The sequence below is a fragment of the Acipenser ruthenus genome, chromosome 28, assembly GCF_902713425.1.
Source record: "Acipenser ruthenus chromosome 28, fAciRut3.2 maternal haplotype, whole genome shotgun sequence".
Lineage (NCBI taxonomy): Eukaryota > Metazoa > Chordata > Actinopteri > Acipenseriformes > Acipenseridae > Acipenser > Acipenser ruthenus.
In genome coordinates, this window is record NC_081216.1 from 23,637,126 (window position 1) to 23,655,680 (window position 18,555).

The following is an 18,555-nucleotide window of genomic DNA, read 5'->3' on the forward strand; positions in this document are numbered from 1 at the left end:
AATTGCTTAAATAACTGATATATACCATGGCTGCAGCCTTGTGCAGTATAACAGGTAGACCCACAGCAATGTATAGTTTCCTTTGTTAGACTGGCAGGGATAGATACCAGCAAAGTATATTTTTCTGGGTTGAAGGAAGTTGACAACAGGGCGAACATAAAACACATCCCTTAATCTGATCTGGTATTTCTGTGGGAATCTTTTCATTCCTCTTGAATGGCCCTTCTCTACGTGTTGAGCACTCCTGCAGCAGACTGAAATTACTGTATTTGGCTGTCTTAGGACTGTCTGACAGGCAATGAGCCAGCATAGGGATTGAGCTCTTAGTCAGTGCCACTCGATGACTTCATAACTACAAGCAACTCCGTGGGGTTGCTTATCTGCAGACTGGCGTGCTTTTGTTAGGAGCTTTGTTAGTGTTTTGTCTTGTTTTTCCCCTGCTGAACTATACCATGCACATTGCAAGTTAAACATGTCAACAAAGATAACGTTTATGAAGCTCTGCTGACAGCAGAGAAGAAATATCTGTTGATGTGAAAACATCTTGTGCAATCTATAAACCGTCACATTGAAAATAATAATAATAATAATAAAAAATGAGACCTGAAACTTAGTGGTTATGGTTTTATTTGAAATGCATACTGTATCATGTAAGTAGTATCTTACCCCAGAAGATACTGAGACCATATTGCCATTGACTCTGGGCCACAGACAATCCGTGAGTTTAAACATTAGGGGGACACGAAATCCATCCCTAATCTCCACTATTAACATGTTTATATTTCTTTTGTCCTGTTGACTTTCTTTGAATTGTAATGTTGCCTGCTTTTATTACAGTTGTAAATTCAATGAAAAGCAGTGTTCTGTGCCCAAAGCAATAATACAATTTCCAGACACCCAAGAAATGGTTAGGGTCCAGCTGGAATACATAATTATGATTTCATTGAAAAGATAGAGAATTGCAGGACCAACAGTCCTCTCTTCTCTCCATGCACAACATGTCTTTTGTGAGTATTGTCGCCTACAGAGAGTGTTGTTAATAGTTCACCATTACAGAAGGGAACAGATACATTGAATTCATATAAAGGAATACGCGTCCATCCATTGTGATACAATCCAATCATATTTGTTGTGAACATTCAACGTCAAAGTTTCACGTGCAGGCGCTAATTTTATCCTTTTCGGTTCCTCTCCAATTGCATCAATCCTTAAATTAGGGAAACTCTTCAAAATGTGTGTTTTTTTTTTTTTTTAATTAAGTAATAGTGACTTGGATTGCCCACTCCCCATTATTAAGGAATCCTGTGTTGGATAGGATGTTCATATGATATCGTTGTTTATGTGCTGATGAATCAGTGGATTTTCTGAGCAACACATTCATCCACTGAATGTGTGTGTATGTGCGTGCGTGCGTGCGTGCGTGCGTGCCTGTGTGCGTACGTGCGTGTGTGTGTGCGTGCGTGTGTGTGTGTGTGTGTGTGTGTGTGAGCGTGCATGTGCGTGTGTGTGTGTTGGACAATTGCCTTCCATGCTCTAGATCCACTCATGGTCAGCACATTGAGCCACACAGTGAATCTGGGATTTGCACACTCCAGTTGTACCCCTGGAAGTCTGACACACTTTTCCTTTTCCGGCGCTGCCATTGGACACACTGTCTGGGTCAGCACTCTGATTGGTTGATGAGAGACACAGGGATTAGTGTCATTACTGGATAAATTGTGCAATACTATATAAACGATGTAAGCTTCTTAAACCTTTAAACTGATATTACTGCCATTAAATACTGCACAAGGCTGCAGCCATGGTATAAAGTGAGTGACGCCACTTTAATAAGCTAGCATTGCTTTTTGGTGCATTCCCCAGCAATTTGCATGGCTTCAGAAAATATACAATATTCAAATGTGTACTTCAGAGTTTTTTCATATAAAAATATAAACGCTGCAAACTGTAGCATTGCAATACAAAAAAACAAAGTAACTTCAGAGCACACTATTAATACACATACTATATAGAACAGTATATATTTTATGCAGTACTATGGAATACCATGTATATATTTTTTCAATTTTTTTTCTTATTTGTTATTGTTAGAATCTAGAAATATTTGCACACTGAGCATCAATCTGTCCCCTAAAAAGGTTTACCCCCGCCTCTTTTATTATAAGTTAAACACTTTATATATCCCAATAAACAGCGCGGTATTTTGTATTTTATTTACCCCTGTCCAAGTTGAATTGTTATAATTGACTGTATTTTAACAGAGCAATAAACAAATCAGCAATACCTGCATGGATTCAAATACTCTGTTGTTCGGGCGAAGTACAGTACAGACGCTGTCTCTTTAAAAGCGAATACCTGCGCTTCGATGGGCGGGGTTTAGAGTAAGAAATCAGGAAAATTCGGAGGCGTGTATGAATGACTATTAATCAACTGACAGACTCCTTCAAGTAAGTTCGCAGCTGGCAGTGACAGACTTGACTGAAGTCAGAAGAGGCGTGTATTAGTGGAAAGGTGCACGGAGACAAACACAAGCGAAAAAAACACAAACTGAGCAGTTCATAAATAGGTCCTCAGCTGCAAATTTAGATTTGAAACTATAGATTTATGTGTTCTTTTTGCAGAATTTTACAGAAACTGATTCAATCAGAGATTATTACAAAGTGTCAATCATAGGGATTAGAGTACAGTTTATTTATATATCTTTGTTTTTTCCCCCCTTTTTACATACAGTACATATTTTAAGAACCGTGGCTACTAATATGGACACAATTCTGGACAATTTTTCTTCAGAGAAGCTTTTCCACAGTTCCAGCCTCTTGGATCTTGAGGATTTGAATGAAGCAGATTTTTTCAACAATGTGGTAAGCGTTTCTGTTTTTATTTCCGATCTTTTATGTTCTATGGTAGTTTCCGAAGTTCCAGTCCAGTATTTCAATAACTACAAACAATTATTGACTTGCACACTGCATCCGGACTTCAGTGTGGTAGATATTAGCAAGACTGGTAAGCGCATGCATTTTATTTTATATTTCTGTAATTATGTTGTTTTACAATAGATTTGAAACCTATTCTAAACATGCAAGCATTTAATAAAGTAGTTTTGCATTTTTGCGTACACTTTATCTGAGCAAAACGTAGTGCATTTGAAGTCTTAATGTATACGTAACTTCGACATTTGCAGTATTGAAACCTTATACAGGAAGCGAACACTTATATTTGCGTATAAAGTGAAAGCATTATTCAGATGCAATGTTAAAGTAATTGTATTTCTCGTCTCTGCTGTAAACCAGCTGTTAGGGATTCAGATATTGCCTTATCCAGCTGGGTTTTTGAATCCGGAATGTCTGTCTGGCCCCGCCCCCCCTATGGGAGTGGTTTAGTGCTATTTAAAACCCTGGCTTTCACACACCTCCTTCTCTGAAGCTAGTTTTGTTGATTTTTCTCATCCTGTTTCACACATCCTGGAGGTTTTTTTTTTTTTTTTTTTAAATCTTTATCTTTTGCAACCACATTCTCTAGCGTATCGTGTAATCCTGTACAGTACACGAAAAAACTAGAGTGAGAATGAATACATTAGAGATAGTTAGGTACAGCCAATGCTAATGTTGCAGCCAATGCTAATGCTTGTCCGGATACTTGACTTCACACCACTTGTGCTGAACAAGAGTCTCAGACATCATTTACTGTATAACAGGCCCATGGAGGACGATATTTGAACACTTGTGTTCACAATGGACCCTTGTCTTGCTGGGTTTGAATTGCATGGTTATCTCATTGAGGCTGATGGCTATCCACCGTGTGTAGAGAGAGAGCCTGCCTGTGTGGGTTAGCTGGTTAAAAGAGCGCTTGCTTGCCTCTCAATGCAGCCTGTGTGTGCCTGTGGACCAGCCTCCTGCTTCCTTCTCTCAGACTCCTGTTTAGAAGCACAAGCTCCCCTCACTACCCCAGTGAATGACTCTTTTGTGCCTAAGGGGGATGTCAAGTTCCAGAGGGCAAGCCCTCATGCTTCTGTTAAAGAGAAAGTAAACAGTGAATCTGTTGCCTGTTTCGGCCATTTCAGGGTTAAAAGTACGGAGACGCTGTTGGGATAGCAATGGGTTAAAGTGAGGTAAAAACTGGAGTAACAGCTTAGTGTACTGTATTTGTCACATTAATGACATGCAGGAGCATCTTAAACAAGCCCATTGTAAAACTGCGTCCCATATCATGCATTGTGTTTGTAATAAAAACATACATGACATTTAAGTTTCCCGTGTGCTATATTGGCTCTAAGCATAACCCTAATCCTACTTCTTATTTATATCTCAGCTCTCTTTAAAGCTACTATCATTTGTTTGTTCAAAACCATTTGTATTTTTCACTGAAACAATTGTAACACAGACTACAATATGTTGACCTTTGTATTCTACCTTGTTATTATTGCATAAAGGGGAGCAGATTTTCAGGTTGCATTCCTCAATCTATTCTGTTTATCAGGCTACTTCTAAGTGGGGTAAAAATATAAATACATGTCAAGTGTAGCACACACTTTCAGTCACAATGGGCAAGAGTTTGATAGAACATTGTCACTGGAGGTGTTTGGTTGACAGGTGCTTCTAAGACTGCACAAATTAGTAATGCTCCACAACAGGGATGGAAATAAGACTCCTATTGCATAGCAGTTTCACCCATTCCAGATTTTAATTCCAGTTTAGCCCCAGTGTATAGGTAATATGCTCAGGTGTCTGTTATTAAACTCATAGTAGAACCAGGAATTGATCAGACTGCTGTGCATCCCTGCACTCGGAACAGTTTGAAGAGTGATGGGATAGCCGACAGAGCACCTTGCAGACTCGTCACATCGAATCAGAGGGCCCTAAACCCCACTGACAGCATTTCTAATGTATTGTCCAGCCCCTTTACTGTCTGTTCTCATTAACTTACTGAGTTGAGCTCCACTGCTGTAGTTTCGCCATGTGTTTGTGAGCAGTAACTGTGCTTCCAGGCAGTTGTTGGCAAGTGCCTTGTGAAAGCCAGTGAAAAATGCTTAAGAGCTCGGAGAGAAGTGGAAGATTATTGGCACGTAAAAATGAATTTTAAAAGTTTCCAAAACAGGTGCTAAATGAGTAGACCACTAACTTAGTAAGCCAAATTCTGTCTATGTGATGGTTGTGCTCACTGACCTGGGGGCTGGGGGTGCTGGTTACACAAGTCAGTGCAATGTCTCTCGGTGTACCGCTTCAATCCAGCCCTTGTGGTGCACTAGAAAGAGACCTGTGTGAGGGAGAACCTGACAAACAACAGCCAGATCCCCAAAGGTGATGCCTCATAATTGCATTGGCTTCTAAAATGTAAAACGCCTAGCTGACCTAAGAAGATCAGGCCTCATCCCTTTAACTCCTGCACCCGGGATTCTAGCCGTAGCATTCAGTCTACCTTAGTTTACAATTAGAACGGCGCTGCAGTGCAGCATCGCCTTGGTAACTAGTGGCTAGGTTTACTGCACAATGGTATAGACATTTTATATAGGAGGGACTGTTTACAATGAACTCAAGCTGCAATATGGGACCAATGTAGGGACATTATTGGTATGGATTATGGTATTACTACAGGAAACTAGGAGGTTGTGATTTGAGTTGGTTATATACAGTAGTCTTTATTTTATATTGGTGTAAACTGTTTTACTTTCATTTACTGATTCAGTGGAACTACTGTATAAGCCCCAGGGCCTCCTTTCAGGCTGATTTCTATGGCATGTAAAACAAGTAAAGCCAGTTACAGGTGGCAACCATGCTTTAAGGGTTTATGAAGTTAACCCTGTCCTTAAATGCTTTAGTTAACATTATATAACTTCATTGACTATGCATAACCATGCAGCAACGCTAGTGTATAGGCTGCTGGAGATAGTAATCAACCAGTAAGTATGAGTCTACTCAGATCGATATCTCTTCTGGGCTGTTGTGGGGTTGCTATAGAAACTCCTTTTCGTGGTTCGCAAGGGCTCAATCCTGTGTTTTTTTTATTTTTAAGACAGAAAGGTGATGACAGACAATGGTGTGTCTTACATATTTTATTCCATTGCACACTGGTGAAATATATAGTCTAGTCTGGTAAAGCAGCCTGGCAAAACTTAGACATTGATTGTAAAGCATAGAGAAGCATGCACCGAATCGGCAATAAAAAATGACTTTTAGTACATTAGTTTGCAATTGTGGATCGATTCAGAAAGAATTTCCAGAGTGATGGCTTTTCTACTGGGACTTGTTACTGTATGTTAACAAAATCTTTCACATTTATTTTCCCCTAGATAGTGCTTTGTGTGTTTTTTACTCTACTTAATTGCCAGACATGTGACAAGTACTTGCACTTGTGGCTTCAATCACGCCCTAAATTAATTTTAATAACTCCAACATATTTTATAACAGCACTAAAAAAAAAAGCTTGCGATGCAGTGGGAAAGAAAATAACAGAAATTAAAGATCTCACTAATAATTTTGGTTAATGATTGGGATAAATAGATAGATAGAGAGATAGACAGACAGATAGATAGATAGATGCCGACAATGCTGCTGCACGCCCTGATCTGATGTAGATGACACATGAATTAATGAGTGTGTGTTTTAGGAATGAAAGAAAGGTGGTTGCATAGGAACTGCTCCTCTTGGTTGTGTTTTTAATGATTGATATTTAATAAAAACAACAGTACTGTGTTTGCAGAAAGCCAGGTGTGGTTTTAGTTACTGTCAGACCCTGTCGTGGAACATACTAGACCTGTGTGGTTGCAGATAGGAGTGTCCTGTTGAAGAGATTTCAGTCTCACGCCTTGTCAGTTGATTTCCTTACCAGTCTATGTATAGACACATACTGCCCAGGGCTATAGAAAGCAATGAGCTAGTTTGTTCTGTGGAAGATACTCAGGTTTAAAGTGAGCCCAGTACCCAGATGTTTCCACTAGATAATTATACCTGAGGCAGAATTGGTATATAAATCTTCTGATCGTGGTTATGTGTTTTTGAATAGATTTTGACTAGCTATAGACCCTGCTTCTAAGTCAGATATACTGTAGTTGACTTAGCAATTGAGTACTGCAGATCCGCGTAGCCTGTAGAACCTTTAAAGTTTTGCAAAGGGTTTTTTAAGCTTAATTGTGCAAGTGAAAGCTATGCTTAGTACATGTGGCCCATTTTAATAACTCATTGTGGTGAAGAGTCCTGAATTTCAAAGAGTATTTTAAAGTGTTCATAAATTAATATAATATGTCACATACAGCCCTCGTTAACATTGATAGGGTTTTCTGACTAGAATCAGAGGAGCAGTCTGAATGTAAAAGACTCCTATTTATAGTTCAGGAACCCCTCTGTGTGTCTCTGCTCCATGTATTGCTAGCCCGGGGATCAATCTGTGAGGGAGCCAGGTGAGTGCACCTGGAGCTGGGTGTGACCTGCCATTAACTGACAGCCCCAGGGCTTTAGCATGTCTGGATTCCCAATCCTCCCGGAAAGCAAGAGGGAGCGAGGGAGAGAGGGAGAGAGACGCTGAAGGAGATGGGATGAAATACAAATTCAGCACATTCCTAGGGACATCTGTTGCTGCTGCTGGAATGCAGCCAGCCACACAAAGATCAAAAATATTGTACATGATGTAATCATTACATAAAATCCAAATGATGATATGAAAATATATATATATAGGTACCAGTTGAAGAGAAGAGGTTGACATTTTTTTTAACTGTGTTTATCACATAAGTCTTTATAGTTTTATGGCAAGCGGTACAACATTAAACTAGAAACTTCTCAGCAAACCCACATTTTGAAAACCATACTTTCTTTTCCTACACATTAGGCTCATGCATACATTTTTCTTGTTGCAGAAGATGTATCATTAATCTAACAATCTTTGTAATGTATTTAAAACCAAATGACAGGTTTGATTTCTGGGAATTCAAGTCATGCAACTTTACAAGTCCAGAAACAGAACACTTTCTCTAATATTGATACATAGATTAGCTGCTGTATGGAAATAACTAAACTTTACAACAACAACAGAAAAAAAACCCACAAATCAGTCAGTGGAAGGGTTAACTGGTCACAGTGACCTTGTTCAGACGTTAGTCTTAGATATGGCCCTCCTGTTTCATGTCACAGTGACATCACGTGACCTCATGTTAGTTCAGCCTGAAGTAAATCGAACGGGCAGAATGACATTTGGACGCATCTAGAGAGTTTAGTTAACCGTGCCTTGGAGATATAATAAAGATTGTGGAGGGTTTTGAATTTAGAATCTGAGCTCAGATAATCTAGACAGACCACATCTCCACTCGTAAAAGTTTATTAAGTTTGGCATTTTGAGCAGTTTTCTGCAAGTAAGGAATTGCTTTTCTCTCAATAAATAATTTGGTGTTGGCTTGATTGATATCAGATGAGTTTTACAGTTTATTTTTTAAATATGTTAAACAGTTTATTTAATTATCTGGTGGTCTGAACTCATAAACTAATGAAGTTCTTCCGTATAGGTACAAATAAGTAAGTACAATTTGAAAATCCTCCAATCTAAAGTGTATGCAAATGAGTGTGGTCACATAACATGTCAATCTTTGTGACTTCACAAAGGGCATGATTGTGGGTGCCCTGAACAGAGTGGCTGCATTGACTAGTGTGTCCATCAGAACAGTCTCCCAGGTGTTTCTGGAGTGGAAGCGTTTGCAGAAACCAAAACCGGAAAGCATGACCTGCAGCCATGTGCAGCCTTCAAAACCGAACAAGACTCGCCTGTTTCCTGTAGCAGGTCACTCTTATTATTCGGCCAGTCTTTGTAATAGACTGGCCGAATATATATAAATAAAGCTCTGCAGTATGCTTTACATGTGCAATGCAATAGCTTACCCTAACACAGCACACACTTGCAAATTAATGCACGCTGTTGCATTTTGTAAAGTACTGCTACCTTATTTCATAGTGCAGTGCCCTCCTTGTTTGTGCATCTTCCGATTTAACACTGTACAGCACACAATGTTCCCTATAGGTTCAAATAACGTTCAATTAAAACAACAACCTTCTATACGCTCTTTGAATATCCAGGTAGGAGTAAGAGCACTTGCACGTATCTGCCCTGCAGGCAGACTCTAAATAACCCCAAACATGCAGCTTATTAACGTCAGTTTAACCCAAGAATTTTTGCTTTGAGCAAGATAAAGGTGGATTGTCTTGTGGTCTGGGTGATGCAATGGTAGTGTGATTCATTCTTGGAAAAATATACAAAATTTAATGAATCTCAAGTTTCCTTTGGGTTGCCCTTGGTAAAGACACATCACATTGGTATTCTCCTGCCTGTGCTGCAGCATGTTCTAATGATAGTTCTGCTTCTGGTTAACCTGAAAAAATGTACAGCTCTCCCCTTTTTGTCTGGGTATATGCTAAAAAAAAAAAAAAACTGGAACGAGATCAAAGCACAGTGTTCTCAGCTGGACGAAGCACAAGGCCATCAACAATGGTATTGTTTTAGGTTGCAGACCAAATACAGTCGGAATCTCTGCAAATCAATTCAGCATGTTGGATTGTCTCTGGCACACGTTAGTCAACCTAAATCCAGCAGTGAGGAGGAAAAGCTGAGCTAACCAGGAACACGTTGTTAGGATGGAGAGAGACTATGGATAAATAGAGTGAGCAGTTTGGCATGTGTTTATCTTCTGATAGCAATGCTTCCCTTTGAACTGAGTAAAAGCCTGTCTCTTGCCACTCAAAAACTCTATTAATATTTGACTAAAAAGCAGATGAATGCCAGTCAATGCCATGAGTACTGTAAGTGGGTACGGACCTTAAATAATCCAACTGTATTTCTGCCAAAGAGATTTGAATGTATACTGTGTGCGTTAGCATTGTAATTACAACATAACAACCTCTCTTAAGATTCTGTGTACAATCGTCAAGAATTCTCATCCAGTAAGATCTGCTTCAGTTTGCATGTCTCTGTGATTTTATTCAACTGTAAAACACTTTTACTGTAGTTTGGGATCCTTGTTGAAATTTCCTACAAGAAAATAGGTGATTATGTGGTTTGATTGTAGGCACCTACACTACTAATTAGGAACAGATCAATATGGAATATCCTGTAACTTTGTGTGTCTCCTGCAACAGTTTATGTTAGATCATCTGTGCCACAGGTAAAAGACACCACAAGCCTGCATTATCCTCGCAAAAGCCAGGCATGCAAGCCACTGCTTCATTCACAGAACCCTGACAAATTCCACAGGGAGCCAGTGGAAGCCGGCTCTTGATACACAGCAGTTAAATTACAGACTGCAAGGGCAATTGTGGAGTTAAAATGAGAAACCAGCAGCAAACCACACTGTCTGCTGCATCCTCTAATTGCAATGAAGAGAAAGCTGAGCGAGGAGGTAATGGGATTGTGAATATGCAGCATGCTCATCCGAAACAAAATGACATATCATTATAGTGGGATTCAAGTAACAATTGAGAGCAAAAATAAAAGGCAGTTTTCTAGTGCACTCAGTCTTTTTGAGGTTTTTGGAGATGGTACAGATGGCTGCTGGTTAACCTGGACTGTAGCTTCAAACTTATTTCCCTTTATATCTGCATTAAAATAGATTCTTTTTTAATGTACTGTAAACATTTACTATATGAACACACACATTAGCACACATTGTGATTGGCTAGCAGTATTGGGAGAAAACTTTGGTGCAAATTCATCTTAGGAATTAACAATTTTTAACTTGAATTATGTAGTAAGTATATTGTTGCATTTCCAGCTACAGCACAGAATACACTCTGCATAAAAAATTGCCAAATTTGCATGACTCTTATATAATTTGCTGAGGCGTTGTGCTCCCCAGTTTAAAAGACTGTAGAGCTTTCCTTATTTTGAACATGTTGTTACAAAGGGCTGCATGATTGGCTTTTTAAGGACTATGTGACATTAACTGTGGAATGCATGCTGGAGAGAAGTGCTTTGTGCAGATTTGTCCGTGTCAGTCAGTCTCCTAGGGCTGTCTGATAAAAATTACAAAAGCACAATAAGTGGGACTTGTAATGGAACTGAATGTGTATAATACAGACTGGAGCTATGGGAAATTATACTGTATAACACATTAGATCAAGGTAGATGCAACAGGGTTGACTTGTAAAGACTGTTTTGTTGAACGGCCGTTGTCCATTCTCAGACACTGCTGGGGCCTGGCTGTGTATATGTTTTTTCTTTTAGAAAGTTCTCCCCTGTTATTATCTCTTTTATTTTTCCTATTATAAAGGCATATTTTACCCCTCAAGATAATAACTTCAGAATGCTTTCTCCATGCTAACCTTGCACTCCTGCTTGCTATCCGAGATGCTCTTCCTAACGGGTTCGCTATTTGCATACTCTCTTCTAATTGGTCAGAATGCTCTGAAGTCAAATAAAGCCACTGTTTCCCTTGAAGCACATTTTGTGTAGGCAGTGTTGTAACACAGCAGCAGTTTCATTGCAATACGGACAGCAGTGTTCAAAATTCTGCTTGTAAACATCTGTTAATATTGTGGTGTGGACTGTCACTAGGGCATCTAGTGTTTCGTGTACTTTTAACTGATAGGGCTGTATAACCAAGAGTTCATTTAAAAGAGCTTGTTTGGAGTAACTCAAATAAAGTTTGTATTAATGAAACTCTTCTATACTGGTGTGACGTTCTTCAGCAACAGTCTAGCAATTCCATGCAAACAAAACTTTCCATCCAAACAAAAGCTTTTAAAAACATTTGGTAAATAACTCATACAAATATTATATCTTTCCTAGTTGACCTTTTACTTACTAATATCACCTTATTATTAAAAGGATTTTCTGAAAATCAAAATAGAATAAAAAATGCTGCCTTTACTTGCATTGCTACATTTAACTGTGGGTGTTTTATCCAAATGTCTTTTTAAAGAAGTTGGTCTCAGGACACCTTTGTAATGTTGAACCTGGGCATTGAATTACTTGTGATTGGCTCGTCTTTAATTAGTAGCAATACTTGGATGGAGGACGATAATCCTACTCCTTGTCTCTTCTCTGCTGCATTATTTGCCAGTCACTAGTCTTCTATCAATCAGCATAGCATTATTAGTCCAGATGGCACTGTAACTGTACTATTAAAAAGTCTTCACCTCACGCAGGAGACCAACTTAATCTCTGCCCACCTTGGCCACAACTCCATCAGCACTCCCTAGCTCCTCAATGGTGCTTTCCGGGAAGGTGCTGCTAAATTAACGGCTGTTTTTACAGCAAAAATGATTTTAATGATTGCCTTTCCAGACAGAAAATACGTTCAGTAAAGCACAAGCATTTTAGAAAGGAGTTTGATGTGCAATGCATTTTTCCCATCCTCCAAAACAGGCAATGGACCTGCACCATCTGGTAAACCTGTGTGGTTTGTCTTAGCGATGGTAATAACAGCTGAGGCATATGGAATGTCTCATACCTTCCCCTTGTTTCTGGAGGGCTAGATAGCACTAGCTGTATTATATTCTAGGCAATTGTCTGAACTCCCATAGGAATCTGTCTGCAAAGAGAGAGGAATGCAGAGAAATACCCACAATAATATGCAGTATTTAAACAGTAAATGTGCAGAATACAGGGCTTCATATCTGATGCATCCTATAATTACTGCATCTAGCGTTCTTCTAATTTCTTAAAGTAAGGCTTTTATAGATATTATAGCTATAATTAAAACTATAAAAACTGGCATCTTTAAAGTACTCTCTCCTTAATTTGTGAAAAAAAAGTTTTTAAATAAAAACAAGGTGCAGAGGAAGTGAAAGATTTGCTTTAGACTTTATCTTTACTTTTCTGAAATGTCAGCTTTCATTGTACAGTTCCATCCTTTTCTGAAGGAGGCTTTTACACGTTTCATTTATTTGCTTTTACAGTGATAGATATTTGATACATTTGTGATAAATGATACATGTGTTATTTTTCCTTGCTTTGTACTTTGCACCCTCAAACTAATAAACAATAAGCACATTGTATAATTGTGATAAACAGGCTCGAGCAAGATACATGCTGGCAATCAACTGTATTGATACAGAATTAATATTTCCCATAGTACCACTGCACCCTATTTAATCCCCAGAATGTACAGTAATTTAGTCTATTTAGTGTGGATGCATTTCATCTCTCAAGGGCAACAGGCAGCCCTTCTGCAATATTTTCCTTTGCAAAGATAGATTGATAGACTTCTCTGCATGTCAGTTCTATAGACCTAAAAGCTCCATATCTTCAAAAAGTAATGAATCTGTCTTTTCAAAAATCTTGTGAACTCAAAAGACCTTTTTATGTGGTTCCAAAGCAAATGTTTTGCCTAACAGAGCACGTCTTGCACCAACAGTTTTACATAAAGCCAGTCAGTTAGACCAGCAATAACAACAAAGAGGTATACAAAGAGCACAGCTGAGAGATTAAACCAGTATCACCCGGGTGAAAGAGAATGATCTTTCAAACACCGTCCCAGGACAGTGGTCTTTGGGCTTTGTTAAAACCATGTATTTTACTGTTGTGCTACTGTACGTGCTGAGCAGCAGTATCTGAATGTATAATCTGGGTGTGGCTGTCATACCAATTTTAATCCAAACCGTGGTGGATGTGCTTTAAAACTATTGAAATTCTGCTGGTGTTTTTACCCATGGGTGAGTTTTTTAGACCCTTTCTTAGCATCACTTAACCCAGTACAAATATGGTGGGAAAAGGTCTGCAATAGATCACTTTTATGCATTTAGGGGTGGTGGCATTTTTTCATATTCTTCATGTTAGAATCATAGGTGATAATCTCTACACTTTAAGTCAATGAGGGCTTTGGAATATAAGGAGACACACTGTATGCATACCATACATCACTGTGAGGTTAACTAAATATTGTATCTATGAGCAATGGTTCTGTTTTCAGATGACAGGGTTCTACAAAACCCCAAACAAACTGCCTGCTCTTCAAATTCAAAAAGGTATCACTGATAATGTTACAAAAGACCTGACATACTGTATTTCCACATAGAATAGAGATAAAAGCCAATGCATGGTAAGTTATGTTGGACTGGGTGGGAGAAATAAGCAGCATAATCAAGTTACTGCAGCAGTCTTGTACTGTGTGCTTGCAGGCTTGGAAAAAGAGTGCAATGAATAGCAGTAGTTGGTGTGCACCAGGATATTTATTAACCACACACAGTACTTAAAGCCATACCTTAGGCTGGACAGCAAACTGTGGCAGATCCTCTGATTCCATTCAGTGTTTAACAAGCACTTCTGTTGATTAAGTACAAACAAAATCTTATCACCATACGCAGTAGAACAGGAACCTTTTAGGCACAGAGAAGAGCGTGGGTGGGATTGTTTATTATACTGCTTCAAAGATATGGAATACCTTTCCTTGATGATGATTACCTTGCCTTTCTAATGTTCAGTCTGGTGCGTCAGTAGCAGGGCAGTAACCTTTAAGGCAACTCCCACTTTCCATGCTCTTCAATAGCTGTCCTTCCTGGAGCTCCAGGATTTAGTTTTCAGTTTGTTTGGTTAGCTGCGTGCCTTGAGAGAGTTTATATTCTATGTATATTCTATGTATATTTACAGTGAAATTAAGCAGCTAACGCAATTTTTTTTTTTACCCTACCTTACAGTGAATTGCACACACTTTTGTAGCTGGAGAGAAGTTATTCATTTTTTTGTTTGTTGTTGCTTCTTCATTGAATATAGTGTTTGTTGATCAGTGTGCACTTTGAAAAAACATCATGAATTGCATGCTCTTATGTACAATAGGTTCAGAAATTTCAACCATAGAAACCAAAGATAGTTTTACAAACTCTTTTTTTTTTTTTTTAAAGATGATCTGGCATATACAGTATATGGCTGTAAGGTGAAATGCTAGTTTAGCATCCACCTTGTCCTAAGGACAACAAACACACACAAAAAAAGTTCAGGCTTTAGTTTTATCAACTAAAGATGACATGCAGACACCACAATGGAGTTAACTCTGACTGGGTGGAGCAAGTGCATTGATCATCTATCACTGTTATTAAAAGAACACATTGAAAACAGTTAATCAGTTAATGTTGGTGTTTTAATACTCTCATTAGGGGAACAGGAGTCTACGTTTCAGTGCAAGCGCAGTACGGTACACAGGCACAGTACAGGTGGGACTGCGGCTGGAGAAACACCCGTCACACACAAACACAGCTGCTTCTCTCACAGAGACCTGCCTGTCTGCAGCACAGCACAGCACACACCTCACATCTCCTCTGCGAACAGGATCTCAGGGCTCTGGGTCCTGTAACACGCCCTCTCACACTCCCCTGTACAGCAAACACCAGCCGGAAAGTTTGCCTAGTCGACTGTACTCTTTGACGTCAGCTCTGTATTTAAATTCAATGACTGCAATTTCGATTCAGCTCCATAAAGAATTGCTGTGCCCTTTATTGACAAGCGATACACAACTGCCTTTATTATTATTATTATTATTATGCTCTTTAAGCCACAAAGTATTTCCTCTTCAGTGCTGACGTCAAGCTCAGTCAAGTGTTGCATATTAAGGCCTACTAATGCAAAGTGTCATTGTGCCATTGAGCAACCCTCTGTGTGGATTTAGGAAGGCATATGTCACTAAAAATAGGCTTTGCTCCACCAAAACGAGTGATTTTAATTCAACCGTCTAAGATTTAGATATGCTCTGACATGCAGGAGACAGGCGATGGTTGCAACAGACTAATGATTTTCTCCTTGTCTTACAGCATTTCTCTGAGAACATGGAGGATTTCTCCAACGAGCTGTTCAACAGTTTCTTCGACGACCCCCTCCTGGCTGAGAAAAACCCCCTGTTAGATATGGAGCTGGACCCCCCCAATCCAGACATCCAGGCTGAGCACAGCTATTCCCTGAGCGGGGACTCAGCTCCTCAGAGCCCTATCATGTCCATCAAAATGGACGAGGAAGACCAAGGTAGAGAGAGACCAATTAGCTAGGAAAACCTTTTTGGAATGTCGTAGTTTCAACAAAATGTCTTTTCAGCGTCTTTCAAAAAGACATGTTGTCAAGCCTCAGTGTCAAGCAAAAATTCACCAATCCATTTATTGAAAAGTTTCATTAATGCGCTCGCTAAGGAGAAAAACACTCTTTAGAACCTGCACAACTCAAAATATGCAACAATGGACTTCTTTCTCCTAATACCCTGACTTGTCCTTTTTCACAAGACTCGTTAGTTAAATGATCAAGGTGGCTGCTGTTTCACAAGCCCCTTTATGGAATTCAATCCAGACAATTCCTAGAGATCAAACTGGCAGTTAACCAGATAATGAGCAGCTCCAGTTGGGAGCTCCGTGTGCTGCTAGCTCTGAGACTGGCTGGCAAATAAAAGATCAACATCAAAAACATGAGTGGAAATCATTTTGGAAGGGGCTGCACACTGAGGCTCCTTCAGCATTGCCCCACATTGTGGCATGTCTGCTGTGAAACATCCAGAAAGAACAAGGATTCAAGTTATTAAGTCCCATAGTGGAACTGTACAAATGTTAAAGAAACCTTTCTATTTACCTACATCTACCTTTACAGTATGTAGTCAACCCTACTGTATTTTAAAAGACCACCAAACCACAGTGAGTGCTGTGAGGGCGTGACTACTGTAAGTGGTTGTCGGTACAGTTGGTATTTTGCAGTCTGTGGCTTGTCCGCAGTCTATTGGTTATTTCAAGGACCAGTGTATGTGTAAACCTTTTTGGTTGGTGTGTTTGGGAGTGGTTGTGTAAGTGCCTTCTTTATAATTAGTTATCGTTAGGTATATTCTTGTGTTTTTAGAAAGTTAAGGACCGTCTGAAACTAACATAAAACTGGTACATTTTCTGATTCATTAGCAAAAGAACGAGTCAAAAGGATGCATACTCAATGGTTTTAACGAGACTAAAGACATAATGGCTTTTTGATGTATAACCTGACTAAATTGACTAAACAGAGGTGAGGTCAGAGGTCAAAGAGCCAGCAGGTTTTTTAAGATATAAAGCAGACCTCTATCTTCGCTAATTCAAGATGTGCCTTGTCAAAGTAATTGTGTGAAGGAACATATTTACAATTAAGGTTTGTGGTTACTCTCCATCCAAACCACATCTCTTCATAACTTACTTGTTCCTCATATAAAATATAAACAATCACTAATGCTGCTCACTGTTTCGAAGGCTACATAACATTCCATACATAGCTTTGACCTGTAATGCTGTGTATACAATATATACAATATAGATTTAAATTAATATCCAAAGAACCTCCCAGTACAGTGGTTCAGTCTGCCTAAAAGGATCTATGTTCTCATTAAAATGAAACTTGAAAGCAAACCCCTTAACATTTACAAGAGTCTATAATGTTCTATAAACCTCTTCAAAAAGGAGAGCTAATGAGAGCCACTGGCTGCTTTTTTTCAGTTAAACTTTTTACTTTGAATTATTTGACCAACTCTGTTAACTGTGGGCCTTTTAAAAAGGATTCAACACCGTTGGTTAACGGTTTTACCATGAAATGCTACAGTAAAACTTAACACCCTCTTTTCGTTTAGCTGAACTGAACGATACACTTTCATTTTCTCCTTGCGTTTTGTTGCATGAAATCTAATGAGTGTGTTTGCTTGTTTTTTTTATTGTAGATTCAGATGCTAGCATGTGGTGCTTTGGCCATGAACTTTCTGCCATACTGGTGAAACAGGAACCCAACCTACTGGCAGAGCCAACCCCAACTCCCATGGTAACCAACGTCCCCCAGCCCATAAACCTGGCCCCACTTCCCAAGCTTGCTCCCACAGAAGAAATAGTAAGAAAGCATCCGAGTAATGGCGAGGGGTGAGCCAGAACAAAATGGGGGAAACAGTACGCAACCATACAGAGATGCTAGTCCTTACATGTTGTTGAATGGCTTGCATGAATACACCTCTTTCTCATTGCTTACAGAGCTATATCTTCATGCAACCCCCAATACAGTATACCGTGCACTGTACCAAATGCATTTTATAGGCACCTAGAGCCACAAGCTATCTCAGAGCTAGAACTCCAAAGCTGTGTTGATGGACATTCATAAACCTGCTTTACTTCCCATAATAACATATGTTTTGGCCCTTGGTTGGTCTGAAAAGTTCTCCAAAAAGTAAAAATATTGGCAACACTTGATAGTTCCCATCACAGCAAGTTTGAGGTTTGTCTTTTTCCTGTGCTTGAAGCGTGCCCTGGTAACCTGGCTTACGTATTCTATGACGACACCTGACACATCGAGAACAAAAATGCTTGTTATTTAATTGGGCAGCAGTGTGGAGTAGTGGTTAGGTTTCTGGACTCTTGACCAGAGGGTTGTGGGTTCAATCCCCAGTGGGGGACACTGCTGTTGTACCCTTGAGCAAGGTACTTTACCTAGATTGCTCCAGTAAAAACCCAACTGTATAAATGGGTAATTGTATGTAAAAATAATGTGATATCTGTATAATGTGAAATAATGTATAATGTGATATCTTGTAACAATTGTAAGTCGCCCTGGATAAGGGCGTCTGCTAAGAAATAAATAATAATAATAATAATTACATAGCCAACAAAAGGGTTACGC

At 39.2% G+C, this 18,555-nt stretch overlaps 1 protein-coding gene across 2 annotated transcripts in view; it reads left to right on the plus strand.

Annotated features, from left to right (window-relative positions):
* Window positions 1–2,444: 2,444 nt before the first annotated feature.
* The window catches only part of LOC117434854 (cyclic AMP-responsive element-binding protein 3-like protein 1), a 31,505-nt gene continuing 15,394 nt past the window's right edge, over window positions 2,445–18,555 (plus strand). The window contains exons 1-3 of one of the 2 annotated variants that reach the window (XM_034057525.3): window positions 2,445–2,861; window positions 15,717–15,924; window positions 17,612–17,775. In XM_034057525.3, the coding sequence (XP_033913416.3) occupies window positions 2,760–2,861; window positions 15,717–15,924; window positions 17,612–17,775 (474 nt within the window). In that variant the 5' untranslated portion in view covers window positions 2,445–2,759. The remainder of the gene's footprint in view (window positions 2,862–15,716; window positions 15,925–17,611; window positions 17,776–18,555) is intronic. The other variant, XM_034057526.3, reaches the window with a different exon arrangement.